Source organism: Plecotus auritus (genome assembly GCF_963455305.1).
Source record: "Plecotus auritus genome assembly, chromosome: 5".
Lineage (NCBI taxonomy): Eukaryota > Metazoa > Chordata > Mammalia > Chiroptera > Vespertilionidae > Plecotus > Plecotus auritus.
The window spans coordinates 170943719-170964446 of record NC_137776.1 but is presented as its reverse complement, the minus strand read 5'-3'; the positions used below and the strand labels follow the sequence as shown (position 1 = coordinate 170964446).

Below are 20728 nucleotides of genomic sequence, written 5' to 3'. Positions count from 1 at the left end.
TATATAGTAAGCCGGCTCTCATCCAAACAGGCAAGAAACCAACCAACATTTTATTCAGTTTCCACTTTGTGCCAAACACTGAACTCAGTACTACTGGAGAAGAGAGAGGCATGATGCCTGCTGTCCAGAAGGCCATGATCTAGCTGGGGACAGATTAACAAAAACAAACATTTAAAATAGTGTACCACTAAGTGTTGTAAGAGATATAGTGTTTGATGGGGGCAAAAACAGAAATGGAGATGAAGGTTGAATGAACATGTGTCCTTTTCTTATTTAGGTGACATTCTGCAGACTTCGGACTCACCAGTGGTGTTTCATTCTGTTTAATGTTATCCTATTTCATGCCTTGTTTTTTGGGGCTGATTTTGTGGAAGAATACTTTCTGCATGCTTTACCTTACGTAGATATGAAAGTTCTTGAAATTAAGGATAAGGCAAGAAAATTGAACATGGAGCCCCTAAGAAGTAATCTTTCCAAATATTATATCTTGAGCCAGTCCGAGGTGTGTAAAGGGAAGAACATATTTTTGCTCTCTCTTATCTTCAGTAGCCCCGGAAATCGAACAAGACGGGACCACATCAGAAAAACCTGGGGTAATATGACCAGTGTCCAAGGGCATCCCATTCTCACACTGTTTGCTTTGGGAATGCCTATTTTGGCAACTACCCAGCAAGAGATAGACAAAGAGTCCTATAAGAATAATGATATAATCGAAGGAATCTTTTTGGACAGTGCTGAGAACCAAACTCTAAAGATCATCACAATGACGCAGTGGGCTGTGACTTTCTGCCCTAACGCCTTATTCATTCTCAAAGTTGATGAAGATATGTTTGTCAATCTACTAAGCTTGGTAAATTACCTTCTCAATCTGAAAGAACACCTTGAAGACATCTATGTAGGAAGAGTTATGCATCAGGATATGCCCAATAGAGACCCTACCAGTCAAGAATTTGTCCCTCTTATTGAATACCCAGAAAAGTACTACCCAGATTACTGTAGTGGTGAGTCCTTTATTATGTCCCAAGATGTGGCTCGGATGATGTATATAGTTTTCAAAGAAGTACCCATTATGGTGCCTGCCGATGTGTTTGTAGGAATTTGTGCCAAGTTTGTTGGCCTTATAGCCATCCACAGTTCAAGGTTTTCTGGGAAAAGACACATCAGATACAACAGATGTTGTTATAAGTTCATCTTCACATCTTCAGAAACTACTGATGCCGAAATGCTCTTGGCATGGAAAGAAATTAATGATGGGAAAGAATGTACACTGTTTGAAACTTACTCTGGACTCATTTCCTGCAAGCTTCTGACATACCTTGACAGCTTTAAACGTTTTCATATTGGTACCATAAAAAACAATGCCATGTATTCTGGTGATTAGGATTTCTTTTTCTTATACATGTGTTCTTTTTAAATTAACCTCCAACCTTGTTACAGAAAGCACCCCTCCTTGTGTTTTATGTAGTTTTAATTGTACTCAGAAAGTTGCAGTGTTTTTAGTGCCCTGGTACACTACATCATATTGAAATCTCATTTTAAAGAATTTAAGTTGGTATAGCATGACTTTTCCAAATAAAACCTCTTCTCTAGAAAAGTTAGAACATTGAATTTAATTACAACCGAAAGTCTTGTTTCTCTTTACAACTAGTGAATTAAAAAATAAAATCATATTCTTATACAACTAGTGAATTTAAAAAAAAATTATATTCTTATAAAACTGTCAGGACTCAAGTGATAGCAGAGGTGACATTTTTGAGAATGCTGAGTTAAAGAAAACGCAAAATAAGGAATTTAACAACTGTTCATCTTGTCTACAAACAGGAAACATTTTAGTAATCTGGTTGGCGGATTATATTCAATTTAAAGTTTTAGCTACCTAGTATGTATTAACTTAAACTTCACTAGTATATAAAGACTTGAGCCTCTTTTTGTGAAACGATTTTCATTAAGTACTAATTAGAAGATGATTTATAGATAGGATGTAACAAATTCATATTTTATGTTATGTATATACTAGTGACCCAGTGCACGAAATTCGTGCACATTAAAAGGGTATTAGAGGAAATAATTTAATATTGCTATTTGCCCTTTCTCTATAATAGAAGTGTCAGAGATGAAAGCAAATTAGTGAAATGTATATGAAAACCTTCCTCCTGTTAGAGTCTGGGGCGCACCACGGGACCCAGAGTCAAGTCCCTGCCCACCCACATGCACCTAAAAATCGTGTGAGACTCAGACCCGGCTGCCCACCCCCCCCACCCCCCCTGCCACATTGGGCTAGATCCAGACCCAGCCAGTCCCACCCTTGTCAAGCCCTGCCGGGCAGGGGGCGCAGCCTCAGGTCCCCTGGCCCGGTGCCAGGATGGGAGGGGGGTGGCCTGAGGTCCCCCAGCCCAGACTGGGGTGGGGGGCATGCCTTGAGGTCCTCTGTCAAGCCTCGCCAGGTGGGGGACATGGCTTGAGATCCCCTGTCAAGCCCTGCTGGGTGGGGGGCATGGCCTGAGGTCCCCTATCAAACCCCACCAGGCGAGGAGGGGGCACAGTCTCAGGTCCCCCAGCCCAGCACCGGGAGCGGGGCACAACCTCAGGTCCCCTGTCAAGCCCTACTGGGCGGGGGAGCAGCCTGAATTCTCCTGACCCAGCAAGCCCTGCTGGGTGGGGGCATGCCCTAAGGTCCCCTGTCAAGCCCAGCCAGGCAGGGGGGAGCAGCCTCAGGTCCCCTGGCCCGGTGCTGGGGAGGGGGGCACGGCCTGAGGTCCCCTGTCAAGCCCCACCTGGTGGGGGGTGCGGCCTGAGGTCCCCTAGCCCAGCACCAGGACAGGAAGTGCACCTTGAGGTCCCCCATCAAGCCCCGCTAGGTGGGGGGTGTGGCCTGAGGTCCCCTGGCCTGATGCCAGGGCAGGGGATGTGGCCTGAGGTCCCCTGTCAAGCTCCTCGGGGGCGGGGGAGGGCGTAGCCTCAGGTCCCTAATGATTGCTCGTTAAGGCTCCTTATGGGAACTTGGCCTCAGCTGTGGGTGCAAGCGTCTTTGTGATGGAGTGATGGTCAATTAGCATATTCCCTCTTTATTAGATAGGATTCTGTATTAGTTTCCTAGGGATGCCATAACAAAGTACCACAAATAGGGTGACATGAAACAACAGAAACTTACTCGCTTGGAGTTCTAGAGATTAGAAGTCCGAAATCAAGTTGTCAGCAGGGACATGCTCTCTCTGAAGCCTGTAGTGGAGAATCCTTCCTTGTCTCTTCTAGCTTTTGGTGGTTGCCAGCAATCCTTGGCTTACAGATGAATCACTTTAATCTCTGCCTCCATCTTCACATGACTGTCTCCTATGTGGCTGTGACCTCATATATTTCCTCTGTGTTGTATCTGTGTCCAAACTTACCTTTTATTCTAAGGACATCAGTCATTGGATTAGGGCCCACCCTAATGACCTCGTCTTAACTTGATTATTAGGAGTTTGTTTCCCTTTCTCTGATCAACTCAATACTGACTTGATGAATATGAAAAACTAGAAGCAAAACCCTCAACAATGAGACCCACCAATAAATATAGTCTGGAGACCTTTCTGAATTAGCATGTTATCATTCCTCCCCTCCGCCCCTCCGCCCCCCACCCAAAAAACACACAACAGATTAAAACCCATTGATAAATATAAAAAAAAGCATCAAAGAATACTAGAAACATTTTTTAAAAGTTTATTTTTCAAAGGAAATATAGCAACAACAAAAAAGAAAAAGAGACCTTTTCAAAGTATTTATTCTTATTATAGAGAACACTAGTGGCCCGGTGCACGAAATTCGTGCACATTAAAGGGGATTAGTTAGAGGAAATAATTTAATATTACTATTTGACCTTTCTCTATAATGTAAGTGTCAGAGATGAAAAAAAAATTAGTAAAATGTGTATGAAAACCTTCCTCCTGTCAGAGTCTGGGGAGCACCATGGGACCCAGAGTCAAGTCCCTGCCCACCCACATGCGCCTCAAAATCACGTAAGACCCAGACCCGGCCAGCCCCTCCCCCATTGGGCTAGATCCAGACCTGGCCAGCCCCACCCTTGTCAAGCCCTGCCGGGCAGGGGACATAGCCTCAGGTCCCCTGGCCTGGCACCAGGACGGGGGGCGTGGCCTGATGTCCCCCGTCAAGCCCCACCAGGTGAGGGACACAGCCTGAGATACCCTGTCAAGCCCTGCTGGGTTGGGGGCATGGCCTGAGGTCCCCTGTCAAGCCCCACCAGGTGGGGGGGTATAGCCTGAGGGCCCCTGAGAGTGGGTAACAGCCTCAGGTCCCGTCAAGCCCTGCGAGGTGGAGGGCATGGCCTGAGATCCCGTCAAGCCCTGCCAGGTGGGAGACATGGCCTCAGGTCCCTGCTGATTGCTCGTTAAGGCTCCTTATGGGAACTTGGCCTCAGCTGTGGGTGCAGCCATCTTTGTGATGGAGTGATGGTCAATTAGCATATTCCCTCTTTATTAGATAGAATAATTTTGAGATCCCATTTGGCTTGTTTTTCAGAGAATACTTTTATCCAAGACTTTGTAAATAGAACCAAAAGAGAGCAAAGGTTAAAAAAAAAAAAAAAGATGGCGAAGAGAAAAAATTTGGTTCTATTTTAGTTCAAGCAGATTTTATTTGTTTGATTATTTATTCTCACCAGCGGATATGTTTATTGATTTTAGAGAGAGGAAGGGAGAAACACTGATCGGTTGCCTCCTGTATGCAACCCAACCAGTGATCGAACCTGTAACCCAGGTATGTGCCCTGACTGGACTCAAACCCAAAACCTTTTGGTGTACAGGACGACGCGCCAACCAACTAAGCCACCTGGCCAGGGCTGAAGCAAACTTTAAAAAAAGACAGTAAGTCCACAAAAGTTTTCTGGGAGAATAAAACTTCCATCTTCTTGCAAACAGTAAGTCAGTCAAATGAATGTGAAAAATATATTTCAATTATAACCAAGTTTGTGTTCTCTTGGTTTCATCACATGGTACTTTATGAAGAAACACAACAAATGCTGGTGATATAATTAGGTTCAACACTCTATGATAATTCTGGGGGGAGAGAAGTCTCTGTTTAGTAAAATACAGAGAGTCAAATGCCTTAGGAGAAGTTTTGGTCCAAAAATGATTTAGATTCTAGAAGAAATCACTCAGCTCCTTCCACTGCTGTTGTGGAAATAGGTTTCACATAGTATGGACCTTCACTCACATAAGTTCTGAGTCTCAAATAATTTGGGTTCCCAAAGATTTCTGCAACTGTCTTGGAATTGGCGAGTGCTTTCACCAGTTCATATTTGGCATCCTTTGAAGCTTTGTCATGCTCCATGGACCGGTCCATCACATACTCTACAAAACCTGGACTGTTAAACATAAGTTTCTGAGCCCAGGGTTGGTTTGCAATGGCCTGGAATGAAAGGCAGAGAGAACACAATTCCTTTGAGTCTTAAGAAATTAAGTTTGTTAGTCGATGGCACAATCCTTAGAAAAAAAATTTGGCAACATGAACCTTAAAAATGTTAATGTTTTGCCCAAGAAAATTCCCTCCTGGGAATCTAATTTAAGAAAATCTAAATGTTAAAAAAAGTCTTTGTGTACAAAGATATTCATTATAGCCCTAGCCAGTTTTGCTCAGTGGACAGAGCAGGCGATCTCAAACTACGGCCCGCGGGCCACATGAGGCCCGCCGAGGACATTTATCCGGCCCGCCGGGTGCCGATGCCTGTCCTGCTTAGCAGCCGACTCGTCCCGGGCCCCCAGTGCGCATAGGAATTTGTTCATAGTTTTTTTTTAAAAACTATAGTCCGGCTCTCCAACGGTCTGAGGGACAGTGAACTGGCCCCCTGTTTAAAAAGTCTGAGGACCCCTGGGATAGAGCATTGACCTGCGAACTGAAGGGTCCCGGGTTTGATTCAGGTCAAGGGGGTATGCGGGAGGCAGCTGATCAATGATTCTCTTTCATCATTTATATTTCTCTCTCTCTCTCCCTTCCTCTCTGAAATCAATAAAAATATATTTTAAAAAAAGATATTCATTAGTGTGACAGTTACAATATAAATGTCTAACAGTGAGGGGATGGATAAGTAAATTATAATATAAAGCAATACAAAAATGAAATAAACATTAATAATATTTATTAAAAAATAGATAAATTGGTTATATGGTAAATGCTAGGACTACAAAGATAAATCAGATATGGTTCCTATTCTCAACAAACTCTGTTTAACAGGTCAATAAATAAACATTTTTAACATACTATATAATAAAAGGCTAATATGCAAATTGACTGAACAGCAAAACAACCCGTCACTATGACGTGCACTGTCCACCAGGGGGCAGATGCTCAATGCAGGAGCTGCCCCCTGTGGTCAGTGTGTTCCCACAGGGGGAGTGCTGCTCAGCTAGAAGCCAGGCTCAAGGCTGGTGAGCACAGCAGTGGTGGCTGGAGCCTCTCCCACCTCCTTGGCAGTTGGACATCCCCTGAGGGCTCCCAGACTGTGAGAGGGCGCAGACTGGGATGAGGGACTCTCCCCGCTCCAAGTGCACGAATTTCGTGCACCGGGGCCACTAGTAATGTAATAAATAGAACACAGAGGTATAATCCTTACCACAACTCTAATTATATAATGAACTATACAATTACACTCACTGTCTGGGTCCCTCAACAGACAGTGGGCTACATGAAAGGAAGGTCTCTGTAAATTTTTGTTCACTATTGTATTCCTAGCACCTAGCAAAAAAACCCCACCAAAAACTCAATCAGTATTTGATGAATGTGCCCAGCTGGCATGGCTCAGTGATTGGTTCAATTCCTGGTCAGGGCACATGCCCAGGTTGCAGGCTCAAACCCTAGTAGGGGCTGTGCCGGAGGCAGCCGACCAATGAGTCTCTCATCATTGGTGTTTCCAGCTCTCTCTCCCTCTCCCTTCCTCTCTGAAATCAACAAAAATATATTTTAAAATTTTTTGCTTAATGAATAAATACATGCAAAATATGAGAGCCAACATTTATTAACTCAACCTTGTGGGTTTGGGCAAAGCTCACTGAAGAGATACCTGATCAGTCCTTGAAGTATGAATAAGATGTTAACAAGCAAAGTCAGGGAAGAATGTTTAAAGCAGAGGGCACATGAAGGCCCAGAGATATGAAGCAAGCAGTTTGGTATCACTAGAGCATTAAGTGCCAGAGTGGGAATGGCCAGAAATAAGGCTCATGAAGAAGACTGGTTAGGACAATAAGGGCTTACGTGATGGTAGATAAGGAATCTGGAATTAATTCTGTGAACTCATGGCACTCTGTGCTCTGTGACAGCATCTAATACCATTTACTGAAACTGTATGTATACACATCTGTCTCCTTCATTAGTCTATAGTAATAGCAGAGGCCAGAAACTACTAGGCACTTGTGTATCCCTAAGACATGGCAGAGTGCCTGGCTCACTGAAAGTACTCATGTGTTGAACAGACAGAGTCCCAGAAGGACCTGTGGAAAAGAAAGGGTTGCCTACCGTGAACACTTTTAAGGCTCCACAGTGTAGTTCAGGAAAGGGTTGATTACTGATGCCACGGAAGAGCTCCAGCGGGTCCCGATATAAAGAAGAGAACCAGGATTCTGTCATTCTTAGGAGGTCATCAGTCTGCTGCTCAGGCTATAGGACAGAAAAGAAAAATCGCAAGACATCTGGAAGTCAGGAAACACAGCACTCTGTCATAAACTTGCTGTGTGATCTCTGCCATGTCTAGAGCACTTTTCCCCAAACCCAACCCAGATTTTATCAGGTTTTTTATTAGTTTTTTAATGAGGTTGATTAAGCAGTATCTAGGGTCTGGTCCAGTTCCAATACTCTATGATTCCACTTTAACTTTAAAAATGTCACTAGACATATAATGAGGGTTACACTCTTTTACTAAGAGTAAGAAAGATGGCATTTATCTGATCAACATTTAAATTAACCAGTATTATGTTAACTCATACAGATTTATTCTCCCAAGCACATCCCACTACGTTTCATTAATTTCCCAATCTACTTACTGGTAAATAAAGAAGAGAGGAAACTGCATCCAAACACCTAATTCTGAGCTCTGTTGAGGCATTCTTTGCTTGATATCCTATTCTCTTCAGTAAGCGTTCAAATCGAGTTCCTTTGAGGGATAATGAGATAGTTTTTATTGTCATAAAATACAAATAACATGAAATTTACCATTTTAACTATTTTTAGGCATATAGCTCAGTGGCATTAAGTACATTCACATTGTTGTACATCCATCACTACCATCCATCTCCAGAACTTTTTCATTATTTCAAACTAAAAGTTGTACTCATTAAATAACAACTCCCCATTGCCTAATGTCCCCACTCCCTGGTGACCACAATTCTACTTTCTGTCTCTGTGTATTTGACAATTTTAGGTACTGTATAAGTGCAATTATACAGTATTTATCCTTTTGTGTCTGGCTTATTTCACTCAGCATGTCTTCAAGGTTTTTCTTTGTAGCATGTATGAGAATTTCATTCATTCGTAAGGCTGATTAACATTCCATTGTATGTATATACCACGCTTTATTTATCCTTTCATCCATCAACGAATATGAGTAATTTCTACCCTTTTTGGCTATTGTGAATAATAGCTATTAATGAACACAGGTGTACAAATATCTATTTGAGCCTGTTTTCAATTATTTTGGGTATATACACAGAAGTGGAATTGCTGGATCATATGGTAATTCTATGTTTAATTTTTTGAGGAACCACTACAGTTTTCTCCAATGGCCACACCATTTACATTCCCACCACATATATACAAGGGTAAACTACAAATAACATAAAATTTTCACATCCATGTCAACACTTATTTTTTTAAATAGCTATCTTACGTGAAGAAAGAGATTTTTTAAAGTGTGCTTTGCTTTCATATACTATGACCTCCACCAACCTAAACCAATATAAAAATAAACATGTAGTCAGAGACCAAGTGAGAAGCCTACAACACACATTCATATGCAACACAGCATATATAAGTCAAAGTGTGGAGGATTAGGAATTAAAGGATCTGGATTTCAGTAGCAGCTGCCACACAATCTGTATGATCTTGGAAAATTTTCTTAACTTCTCTGAGTTTCAACTACCTTATCTATAAAATGAGAATGACAACAATATGTTCTTTGAAGGACTGTAAAAGGGTTCTATAGGAAAATGCACTTAGAAAAGTACATATAACAAGGATACTAATTGTGATACACAACGGTGTATTACTGTAAACATACACTTCATACAAGGGTTTTAACAGTGCCACCAAATTAATTTTTTGTGCCCAATTCAGTGCTTTCAAGATACTCATGGATGTTTGATAAAGTACCACATTTTTAAAAATGGGTTTACTGATTTGAGAGTGAGAGAGAGAGAGAGAGAGAGGGAGGAAGGGAGGGAAAGAGAAACATTGATCTGAGAGAGAAACATCCATTGGCTGCCTACTGGGGATCGATCCAGAAACCCAGGCATGTTCCTGACCAGGAATTGAGCTGGCGACCTTTTGGTGTACGGGACAACACTCTTCCAACTGAGCTACACTGGCCAGGGCAAAAGTATCACCCTTAACATCTTGTAATAATTTTTTCCCCAGTCCTTGACATTACACATATAAAAATGTGTCTTTTCATTAAATATTCATAACAACCCTGAGTAGTTGTTATACCCTTTTTTAAAAATTAGGAAAATGAAATACTTTCAACAATAAAGATTTGGGAAAAAAAGACAATGAGGAAAATGAGGCCTAAAGTAGTGAAGTAAATACAATTAAAAAAGCTAAGTCAGTGAAAGAACCCAGTTCTTTCTGACACCAGCCCATCATCTTTTTATCATAAATACTATTTAAGGAAGATGTAGCAGGAAAGAGTGCTTGTTCCAGCTGAGTTCTAAAAAAATATTCACTAATAATTATGAGACTTTTTAGGAAGGAGTCCAAGGTCGTGGTAAAAGATTGCCCTATATAAAAATAGTTTTAACAATGCAATTAATGTACTAGCCAACAAACCTACATATTGAAACCTTGTCAAAAATTAAGATATCCCTGGCCTGGCTGGTGTAGATCAGTTAGTTGAGCATCATCCCCTGTACTGAGAGGTCACCAGTTTGATTCCTGGTCAGGGCACATGCCCGGACATGCAAGAGGCAGCCAATCGATGTTTCTCTCTCCCTCCCTTCTCTCTCTAAAATAAATAAAGACATATTAAATAAAAACTTTAAAAACTAAGGTATTTTTAAAGAAAGCCAAAACAAGTCATACCTACCTGTCTTCTGTAAAACCTGTTTTCCTTCAATATTGGATCCCAGGATTCCAATTGTGTCCACTGCTACGCCAATCATGGTGGGGTCCTGACTTTCTGTCATTTCAAAGACTTTTTCCACAAAAACTGGAAAACGCTCGCAGATCTGTTGAGGACTATCCATGATGGCCAAGTTCCCAAAAAACTTCACAAATCCTAGAGATATTTACAAAAACATCTTTTAATAGGGGAAGAAGACAGCATAAATTGCAGGTCCTATGTTTTCACAGGGACAGTAATAAACTACAGGCCAGAAAAAGAAAGGCTATAGTACAATGTTGTCTTGAAATCAGACAGACCATAAGGAAATACTGAAGGACCTAAAAAGAGTGGTCCCCAAGGTGTTAATGGAGCTGGGTTCAAAGAGCATTGTCACAAGCAAGAGGGAGAACAAAGAACAAGGATCAGTGGATACAAATCATAGGAAGGTAAGTTTGGAGTTACTATTAGGAAGAAATTATAAAGCAGATTTTCTTCAATGAAGTAATCTAGGCTACCTAATGAAGGAGTAAATCTCCAATTTCTGGAAATGCTCAAGAAGAACTAATCAATCATGTCCTTGAACAGAATAGCTGGAATAGTTCCTATATTAGCTAAAGATTACAACTCAAAGATTTGATGAATCTGTGAATATACTGTAAATATCACTACTGGTATTTTAATTTATGTTTCTTTTGGCTGAGCTGCACAGGAAACAATCCTAATGATCTAAACAGTAGTATTTCCAGAAAATCAGAATCAATAGTGCATGGCTCCCAGAGCAATAGATTCTACCTCATTAAGGGTCTATGAGTTGGGTATCATCTCAAGGGAATAAACTCTAAAGATGATGATCCCTGGTCTGCCCTGACAGCGATAACTCAGAAACAAAAGACGCACCATCATTTCTACAGGCATCAATATTTCTTACCTGGTAAATAGAAGCTAGAGAAAGGGTCTGAATCTGCCCCAATAATTATATTAGATATCTGATCAATCACTCCTTCTTGAGCAAGGTACTGTCGTCCATGATGAGTATATGCCATTGAAGTCACCATTTCTATACAGGTGGCTCTGAAATGCCAAGATTTTGCATATGATTAGCATGGGTTAGGAATTGTTTTCATGTAGGTTATCTTATTTAATTCTTCCCACGAAATCTGAAAGGTCAGTAATCCTGGCTCTACTTTTCACATGAGGGTACAGGATGAGAAAATTGCAGTGACTTGTCCAGAATCACATCTTTATTACAAGGTACAGTTTAGACTTAAATCTTGACTTTCTGACTTAAGGTGCACTTATTATTTCTACTATAATAAAGCTACTTCCTAAGAGATTTTTAAAAAAACTTTTGTTTTATCTTGATATGTCAAACATATACAAAAGTACAGAGAACAGAACAGTAAGCCCCCAGGTAACCATAATCCTGATTATATAGTTATAAAGATTTTGCTTTACTTATTTCATCTATTTTTTCCTCTATTTTTTTGCTGAATTATTTTTTTTAAAAATATATTTTATTGATTTTTTACAGAGAGGAAGGGAGAGGGATAGAGAGTCAGAAACATCGATGAGAGAGAAACATCGATCAGCTGCCTCCTGCACACCCCCCACTGGGGATGTGCCCGCAACCAAGGTACATGCCCTTGACCGGAATCGAACCCGGGACCCTTCAGTCCGCAGGCCGACGCTCTATCCACTGAGCCAAACCGGTTAGGGCTTGCTGAATTATTTTAAAACAATTCTAGTCATTTTGCCATTTACCCCTGAATACTTTAGCATACATCTCTAAAACACATGTTTTCTCACACAATTATAATGCCTTTACCACATATTTAAAAATTAACAGTAATTCTTTGGTATCACTTAATATCCAAACATTATCAAATTTCCCAGTTAACTAAAAAACTATTTGTGGGAGTTTTTTTTTCTATGTCACAAAATCTGATACAGAACTAAAAAATTAACAAAATTAATTTTCTTATTAAAAATCCTTTGAAAAAGTGTAACTGGTGACTGATTTTTGCATATGAGTTTAACAATTTTAGTCATATTTAAAGAACACAGGACAACCAGAAAATCACTTAAGGAAAACAAACTTCTGTATACACAAAGATAACTATAGTGCTCAAATTATTAACAGCAAAATATTTGAAGCACACCAAGTGTTCAACAGTGAGGATGTATTTATTGGTAAATTGCAGAATATCAACAAGGAAACATTTGACGAAGTGGTTTGGAGAGTAGAGTACTGGGAGTGAAAATATTGGAATTAACATTTCTTTGAGGACCTATGTCAGCCACTGTCTTGGTCTCTATGATAAATGCATTTAATCCTCATATTACCTTCTTTATAGATTTGTCATTGTTCCTTTTAGATGAGGAAACTTGAGGTGCAAAATGGCTACAATAATTTGTCCAAGGTCAATCAGCTAATAAGCAGAGATGCATGTAAGCCTAAGCCTTACTCTGTTTAAAAGTCCATGTTTTCCTATCATGCCATAGTGCTATTTATTTAACAACACCTAAAAATGTGTATGGTAGCACATTAAGTAATGCAAAATGGCAGTTATCATATCATTACAAATTTTTAAAAGCAGGCAGGAAGCCCACCTGGTGTGACTTAGTGGTGAAGCGTTGACCTATGAACCAGGTCACAGTTCGATTCCTGGTCAAAGCACAATCCTGGGTTATGGGCTCAATTTCCCCAGTGTGGGGCATGCAGAAGGCAGCCAATTCTTTCTCATCATTGATGTTTCTCTCTCTCTCCCTCTTTGAAATCAATTTACAAAAATATGTATTTTTTTTAAAAAAGCAGGCATGTATGCCTAAGGACAGGGAACACAGTCATTCAAAAGTAGCTGTATTACCCTCGCTGGTTTGGCTCAGTAGATAGAGCGTCAGCCTGAAGGGTCCCGGGTTCGATTCCGGTCAAAGGCACATGCCGGAGTTGCGGGCTCAATCCCTAGTAGGGGGAGTGCAGGAAGCAACCAATCCATATTTCTCTCTCATCATTGATGTTTCCATCTCTCTTTCCCTCTCTGAAATCAATAAAAATATATTTAAAAAAAAAAGTAGCTGTATTCTCATATGGGGCTCTACTAAGTTCCAGTATGTTGTCACAATATCACTTGAGCAATTTTCTAAAGGCCCTTTCTTCAGAACATAGTTTGTCATGACTGCAACCTAGGCACAAGCTCCACTAGGGAAGGTAAGTCCCAAGTTTGTTTTCTGGCCCTCCAAAGGAGGACATTTTGCTCTAAGAACTCTCTCAGCCAACATACCTGACCAGCACATCCTCCCCAGTCAGCTCTCTGAGGAGCTGGGTTACCAACCCACTGGTGGAACAGTAGTTTAGAGATTCTGGTGACACAGAAGAGATCTCCACAATTAGCTGAAAGAAGAGAAAAACAGAAAGGTCAAAACAACCCCAAGTTTGTTAAATCTCATTTTATGATAAATGCAGGATTAGGCACTTCTTAAGAAATTTTTAAAAAATCTATTACATGTATTTATCTCCATAAGTAGGAAAATTTCACTGAACAAGTAAGAAATTACTCTGGGCCCCGGTCAGGGGGCCCAGTTGTTTGGAGCGTCATTTCATACACCAAAAAGTTGCAGGTTTGATTTCTAGTCAGGGCACATATGGGAGGCAACCAATAACACTCCATTATATCTGCACTTTTTACAAAAGACATTATCATCAAGGTACAAAAGCCTGAATCAGCAACAATACAAAGATTGCAAAAATCATTCATTCATTCATGCATGCATTCTGTCAGTCATTCACGTATTCATTTATCAAGTATGTTCTAAGGGCTTACTAGAGAATTTCAAGCAGAGAAATGACAGAACCAGATTTTGTTTTTAAATCCTCACCTAGGAATATGTTTATTGATTTAATAAGAAGAAACATCGATCAGCTGGCTCCCATACATGCCGTGACAGGGCATCAAACCGGCAACCTAGGTATGTGCCCTGACCAAGAATTGAATCCACAACCTCTTGGTTAAAAGATCATGCCGATTACATGTTAAGATAGACTAGTAGTGACAAAAATGGATAAGAGACCAGTTTGGACTCAGTTAAAGTAGTTCAGGTGAGATATCAGTAGCTCAGACTTGGGTGCTAGTGGCTTTATCAAGGAAGACAAATGCTTGGGTTTAAGAAAAACTGACACGTGATGATTGAATGGATATGTGGCCAGGAGAACAAAGCCTCATAGAGAATGAGCTAGAGGTCTAATAGCCAACCACATGGACTATGAGACAGAGCCAGTTTGTTGTTGCTGTTTTTTTATTAGGGGCATGAAGTGATTAGAAAAGATCAGGAGTTTGGTTTCAACATGAGTGTGAGGGGCCTAGAATATGTCCAAGGAAGAAAGAGCAAACAGTTGGACATGAAGATCTGAGCTCAAAAGAGAGGTAGGTCTGGGTTGGAGGTTTACATTTGAAAGTCATCACCATTATTGGTGGGCACTGAAATCACAGGATGAATAATATTGCCTAAAAATGAATACAGATTACAAGGAGACAAGAGCTTGGGATTCTGCCTTCACAAACCCTAACAATTAATAGCTCAATAAAGGATAACAAGCTAGGAGACATAGAAGAAACAGCTAGAGAGGCAGAAAGAAAATCAGTATCAAGGCATACAAGAAGCTCTGAAGAGGGAATTAGACTGTAGAGGATTTGTTTTAAATATACAGCCTATTAACTGTGTGGCTTTGGGTCAATTACTCCATTAATAGTGAGGTTAATAATAATGGTATATAGGGATTATTGTTAGAACCAAGACAATACATGTGAGGATTTAGCACAGTGCTCAGTACAAAGCTGGTGCAAATGGGAACCATTTCTTCTTACTACTACTATTACAACTAAGTTTTTCAAAGTCTAGTTTCAATGGTATCTCCTCTACTATAGTACTTAATAAAGCAGTATACATATTTTTATGATTGTCTCACATACTAGGTGGAGAGTTCATCCTATATCCCCAGTACCTAGTACAGGGCCTAACACAGACTATATAGTCAATAAATGCATGTTAAATGACCCATCTTGCCTTCCAAGGTAACCCTTCCTGCATTCTGAATCGTAGGCATCAGAAAGTGAGCTTTTCAACTTACCTCATAGACCCTATATCGAACAATGTCATTTGTTTTCATTACAGTTTTCAAATCATCCAGCAGACTGCTTTCAAATAAAGCCTCCAGTCCAGCTTGGGTCAGTGATATTTTTGACAGGGATTTAATGGCCTTATAAGGAAAGAAAATATCTCTTAATTCATAAAAACACAAAATAGAATTATCTACTCCATAAGACTGATGTGAAAATTAGTGTATGGAATGCACCCTGTCCCATGAGCATTCACTATGTTTTAGCTATTACTATTTATAATTGGAAAAGATACATAGCATTCTCAACAGAAAATAATTATGTAAGTTTTGCTTCTTAGGAAGTAACCCAATATAAACCCTATGACAGAAAACTTAGATATGTGTACTATATAAAATAGAAGGCGTTTACTAGAACTTACTTGACACTAACTATATGAAGTTGCAATTACACAATCACCCCTTCTAAACTTCCACCTCCCAATCCAGAAAGCCTTTCTTTGTCGTTTAAGACACCAATACCTCTGCATGTTTCAGTGGATTGTTGCAGCTGACTCACCGCTTTAGCTACAGATAGATTCTCTCCACCAATACAATAAATGATTTGTTTTAGTAATTCAGGATTATTTAGAACCTCAGTAACAGCATCAGAATTTTCAACAATTCTTCTAACCTGAAAGAAAAAAACAATCAGAAATACTCTTCCAAGGTAGGGCAACAAGTGAACATATGACGGTCAAATTACCATAGTGTGCAGTTATTTTAAGAGTTACTGATTACAACTATAAGACAAGTCATTAAAAATTCCAAATAATCCACATTCATTAAAGCCAAGCACACAATGGCATAGTCATATCTATGAAAGAAAAATAAAAAAATAAAATGGGTAAAGAGTTGAGACACCTCAGTGAGTGAAAACAATAAAAATTCTAGTTCTATTCATTTTTAGCTAAACTGAAACCCTAGGCAAATTAAATAACTTCTCTGAGCCTAATTTCTTACCTGTAAAGTGGGAATACAATACTTAAGTACAGAATAGTAATGAAGATTAAATGAGACTAAACAGGTAAAGCACATACTACAGTGACTGGCACATAAATGATAAATTGGTACTTTCCCCAATTTGTTGAATAAACACTTTAGAGGAGAAAAGGAAAAACAGTAATTGAATACTTACTGGATAAACTAACTGCTCAGATCCTAACATTCTCAGCAGCAGTTCTTCACCCAAATAGTAGCATGTTTTGATTACCAGAATGGTAAGAATTGTTTTAATTTGTTGGTTTAGTAACCTTTACAACAGAACTTTGTTCATGCCAGTATAATAATATGACTTAACATGGCAATCTTTTTCTCTAGACTAGGGGCTCCTCTGAGGAAAGAAATGTTTTATTTACCTTGGTAGCTCTAAAAGCATATGTATGGTACAGTGCCTGGCATGTAAAAGTAACTCAGTATTTGATGAATGAATACTGCCGATGGTACTCAGAACTTCTTACTTCAACTTGTAACCCCCTGGTCATAGTTATATACATTCAAATAGACTAGACACTCCCTAGGGACAGCGAGAGATCATGTTTTCTTCATTTCCCTGCACAGAACCTCTCCCAGAGCAGGTGGTCACTAAGGGTTGGTTCCCTTATTATGTGCTAGCAAGATTTCATACCTGGGATAGAGTGAGGATTTTTACGGAATCATTGGGGTGAGTCAGTCCCCTCTGCAGGTCAACCCTGAAGTTCCGAGCCACGTGAACTGGCTCCAGAGCCTGGAGCAATCTCTCCAGAATGGATACACACAAAGTGGTCTGTTCCCTAAAGGAGATACCATAGACCTCATTAGTTCATGTCCTTTCAGGTAGAAAGGAATCTGATAATATCTGACACCTGGCTCAATGAGGATCTCCACATACACTTCTCTTCAAAACATCAGCTTCTACTTTAACATTAAATGTTTATTAAACATTTACCAAGTACCTATTATGTGCCATGCCTGTGCTGGGGCTACAAAGAATGATAAGATATATTCTATATCCACAAGGAGCTCAGTCTAATGGAAGATACAGAAAAACAGGCAACTATAATCCCGGGAGATAAACACTAGCTTAAAGCTGGAAGCTGTGGGAACTCAGTAAAGAACAAAGGGTACAGGGTATACCTGAACAAATTTTTAAGTTTCCCAAGAGAAGAAGGTAAAGGGCATAGTAGCACGGAAAAGGCACAGAGTGTTATGCATTCAAGGAACCACAAGTAACTTGGTATGACTGGGATCAGAAAGGGAGAGAAGTGGGAAGAAGGTAAAAGGAAGAAGATGAATGTCAAGAAATGAAATTTTAGCCAAAACCGGTTTGGCTCAGTGGATAGAGCGTCAGCCTGCAGACTGGGGGGTCCCAGGTTCGATTCCGGTCAAGGGCATGTGACTTGGTTGCGGGCACATCCCCAGTGGGAGGTGTGCAGGAGGCAGCTGATCGATGTTTCTCTCTCATCGATGTTTCTGACTATCTATCCCTCTTCCTTCCTGTCTGTAAAAAATCAATAAAGCCCTAACCGGTTTGGCTCAGTGGATAGAGTGTCGGCCTGCAGACTCAAGGGTCCCAGGTTCGATTCCGGTCAAGGGCATGTACCTTGGTTGCGGGCACATACCCGGTGGGGAGTGTGCAGGAGGCAGCTGATCGATGTTTCTCTCTCATCGATGTTTCTAACTCTCTATCTCTCTCCCTTCCTCTCTGTAAAAAATCAATAAAATATATTTTTTTAAAAAAATCAATAAAATATATTAACAAAACAAAAAAACAAAAAAAACAAGAAATGAAATTTTAAAAAAATGCACAGCAATCAGATTTTGATTGGTCTTTTCTGTCCTGCTATGGAATTTTACCTTTTCCCAGACGGCAATGGCAAGTCAAGATGTGGTTTTAAAACAGAATTAACATGATGAGGTCGGACTTCTAGAAATCACTCGTCAGTGTTAGAGAAAGAATTTTTGGTTAGAAGTTTATGGTGAGGTGATAAAAGAGTGAAAGAGGTTCAAGAGCTATTAAAGAACTTGATGACTACCAGATGTACATTCAGAAGGTATTTCAAGAACAACTTCTTTGTCTCTTAATAGGCAGTAAAAGCAACTGAGCACTCATACATTGCTAATAAGAAACACACTATTAAATTGGTATGATCTTGCTAAAAGGTGATTAAGCAATAAATAGCAAAAGCCTTAAAAATGAACATATCCCCCAGATCATTGAAAACATGCTCACACAAAAATTTGTATATGAATATTCATAGCAGTGGAAACAACCCAAATGCCCATCAATTAAATGCATAAATGTGTTATATCCACAGAAAGGAATATTCCTCACAAAAAGGAATGAAGTACTGATGCATGCTACAACATGAACCTTGAAAATACGTTAAGTGAAAGAAGCCAGACACAAAGGCTCCTTTTGACAATGATTCCATTTACATGAAATGTCCAGAATAGACAAATTCAGAGACAGAAAGCAGATCACTGGCTGCCAGAACCTGGGGAGTGGATGAAAGGGGGCAGAGACTGCTAATGGGTTTCTTTTCCTTTTTTAAAAAAAAATTTGTGGTCCTCACTAGGTAGCTCAGTTGGTTAGAGTGCAGTCCCCATATACCGAGGTTGCAGGTTTGATCTCCAGTTAGGTCACATACAAGAATCAACTAATGAATGCATAACTAAGTGGAACAACAAATCAATGCTTCTCTCTCCAAAAACCAATCAATAAAAAAATTGCAATTGTACATACCATAAAATTTACAATTTTTACCATCTTTTTAACTGATTTCAGAGAGTGGGAGAGAAAGAGAGAGACAGAAATATCAGTGAGAGAGAATCATTGCTGGACTGCCTCTTGCACGCCTCCTACTGGGCATGTACCCTGACCAAGAATCAAACTGTGACCTGGTTCATGAGTCAATGGTGTGACCAGGCCCATTTTAATCATTTTTTTTTCTTTTTAAAAATTTATCTTTATTATTGAAAGTATTACAGATGTCCCCTTTGTTTCCCCATTGACCCTCTCCACCCCACTCCTAGGCCTTCACCACACTATTGTCTATGTCCATGGGCTATGCATATATGCATATCATTTAATTCCCCGATTAATCTCCCCCCACCACCACCTATCCTCTGAAATTCCTCTGTTTCCTGCTTCTATGTTTTAAGCATTTTCTAAGTACAGTGCTGTGGCATTAAGTACATTCACAGTGTTGTGCAGTCATCACCAGGATCAAACTCCAGAATTTTTTCATCTCCCATTGAAACTGAAACTCTGCGTCCATTAAACACGAATGCCCCATTTTCCCTTTCCCTCAGCCCCTGGCGACCATCATTCTACTTTCTCTATGAATTGGACTACTCTAGATACCTCATACAAGTGGGATCATACAATATTTTCAAGTAGAAAAATTGTGGATCACAAATATTTTTAACTCTTCTAAATTATGAAATAGAAAGTATACCTGCATGTTAAATTACTGGATCAAATGGTATATGAATCTAAAATGTTGATGGATTTAGCAAAATTGCCAGGATAGGATTCCCTCTGAGGAGAAAAAAAAGTCAAGCACTTGTGCACAAGATTGTGGAGTCCTCCCTGCAGGTGGGCCACCTTGCTTCCCCGCCCCCAATTCCTACTTCAAGGATGAAGGCAGTGAGGCCAGGAGATGGTCAGGGGCACAGCTCAGAGGCTGGACTTGCACCCCATTTCTTGCCTCTCAGCCTAGGGTCCTTCCCTCTCTGAAATTTCAACTTTTTTTAAACCTTTATTTGCTACTGGGTAAAGCCCTCCCTCCATCCCACCCGCTCCCGTCTCCACACTTGGCGGAGTCTCCCTCTCCGCCTCCTCCCACCCCCACGCCGCTCAAGCTGCGGGGTCCTCTCACCGATGGTTCTCATTGAGCAGGGAGAAAAGTGGACTAAGGCGCAGTTCCACCGCGTGCTCGCGGAGCTCGCTGAGCGGCACCGCCTGCAGCACCGACTGAAGCGCGCGTAGCTCCTCCAGCGGCGCTTCCAGCCGCGACACATCCCTCAGCAGCGCCAGCGCCTGGGCCGCCATCATGCCTCCTCCAGCAGGAAAGCGCTTGCTCGGCCGCCTTCCCGGCTCCCGGCTCCCGGCTCCCGGCGGGCTTCTCCGAGTCTCGCGAGATCTGACGGACGTAACCTCCCTTCGCTGAATATTGGTTGTGACTGCGAACCGTCCGGCCTCAGTATTACGGTAGCAAGGCGGAGCTGGCGGACCGCGCACGGTCCCGGTATTGCCAAGCCTCGCGAGATGTGGGTCCATTAGAGCCAAGCCA

At 40.7% G+C, this 20728-nt stretch overlaps 2 protein-coding genes across 5 annotated transcripts; one reads left to right on the top strand and one right to left on the bottom strand.

The window, feature by feature from the left end:
* Positions 1-283: 283 nt before the first annotated feature.
* On the top strand, positions 284-1381 carry B3GALT9 (beta-1,3-galactosyltransferase 9; the record flags this gene model as incomplete). The annotated part of the gene is made up of 1 exon (XM_080669345.1): positions 284-1381. The coding sequence occupies exon 1, from the start codon at positions 407-409 to the stop codon at positions 1379-1381; it is 975 nt and encodes a 324-aa protein (XP_080525471.1). The 5' UTR covers positions 284-406.
* A 2909-nt stretch (positions 1382-4290) lies between these two features.
* On the bottom strand, positions 4291-20717 carry PSMD5 (proteasome 26S subunit, non-ATPase 5). 4 transcript variants are annotated; one of them, XM_080670708.1, is made up of 11 exons: positions 20315-20550; positions 19892-19974; positions 17080-17224; positions 15973-16086; positions 15426-15554; positions 13582-13691; positions 11229-11371; positions 10283-10474; positions 8028-8137; positions 7504-7644; positions 4291-5403 (listed from the first exon to the last, which is right to left on the bottom strand). In XM_080670708.1, the coding sequence occupies exons 5-11, from the start codon at positions 15462-15464 to the stop codon at positions 5146-5148; spliced, it is 993 nt and encodes a 330-aa protein (XP_080526834.1). In that variant the 5' UTR covers positions 15465-15554; positions 15973-16086; positions 17080-17224; positions 19892-19974; positions 20315-20550; the 3' UTR covers positions 4291-5145. The 4 variants fall into 4 exon arrangements, with proteins under 4 accessions (XP_080526834.1, XP_080526832.1, XP_080526833.1 ...); XM_080670706.1 differs by lacking the exon at positions 19892-19974 and having other exon boundaries at positions 20315-20717; XM_080670707.1 differs by lacking the exon at positions 17080-17224 and having other exon boundaries at positions 20315-20637.
* Positions 20718-20728: the final 11 nt, after the last annotated feature.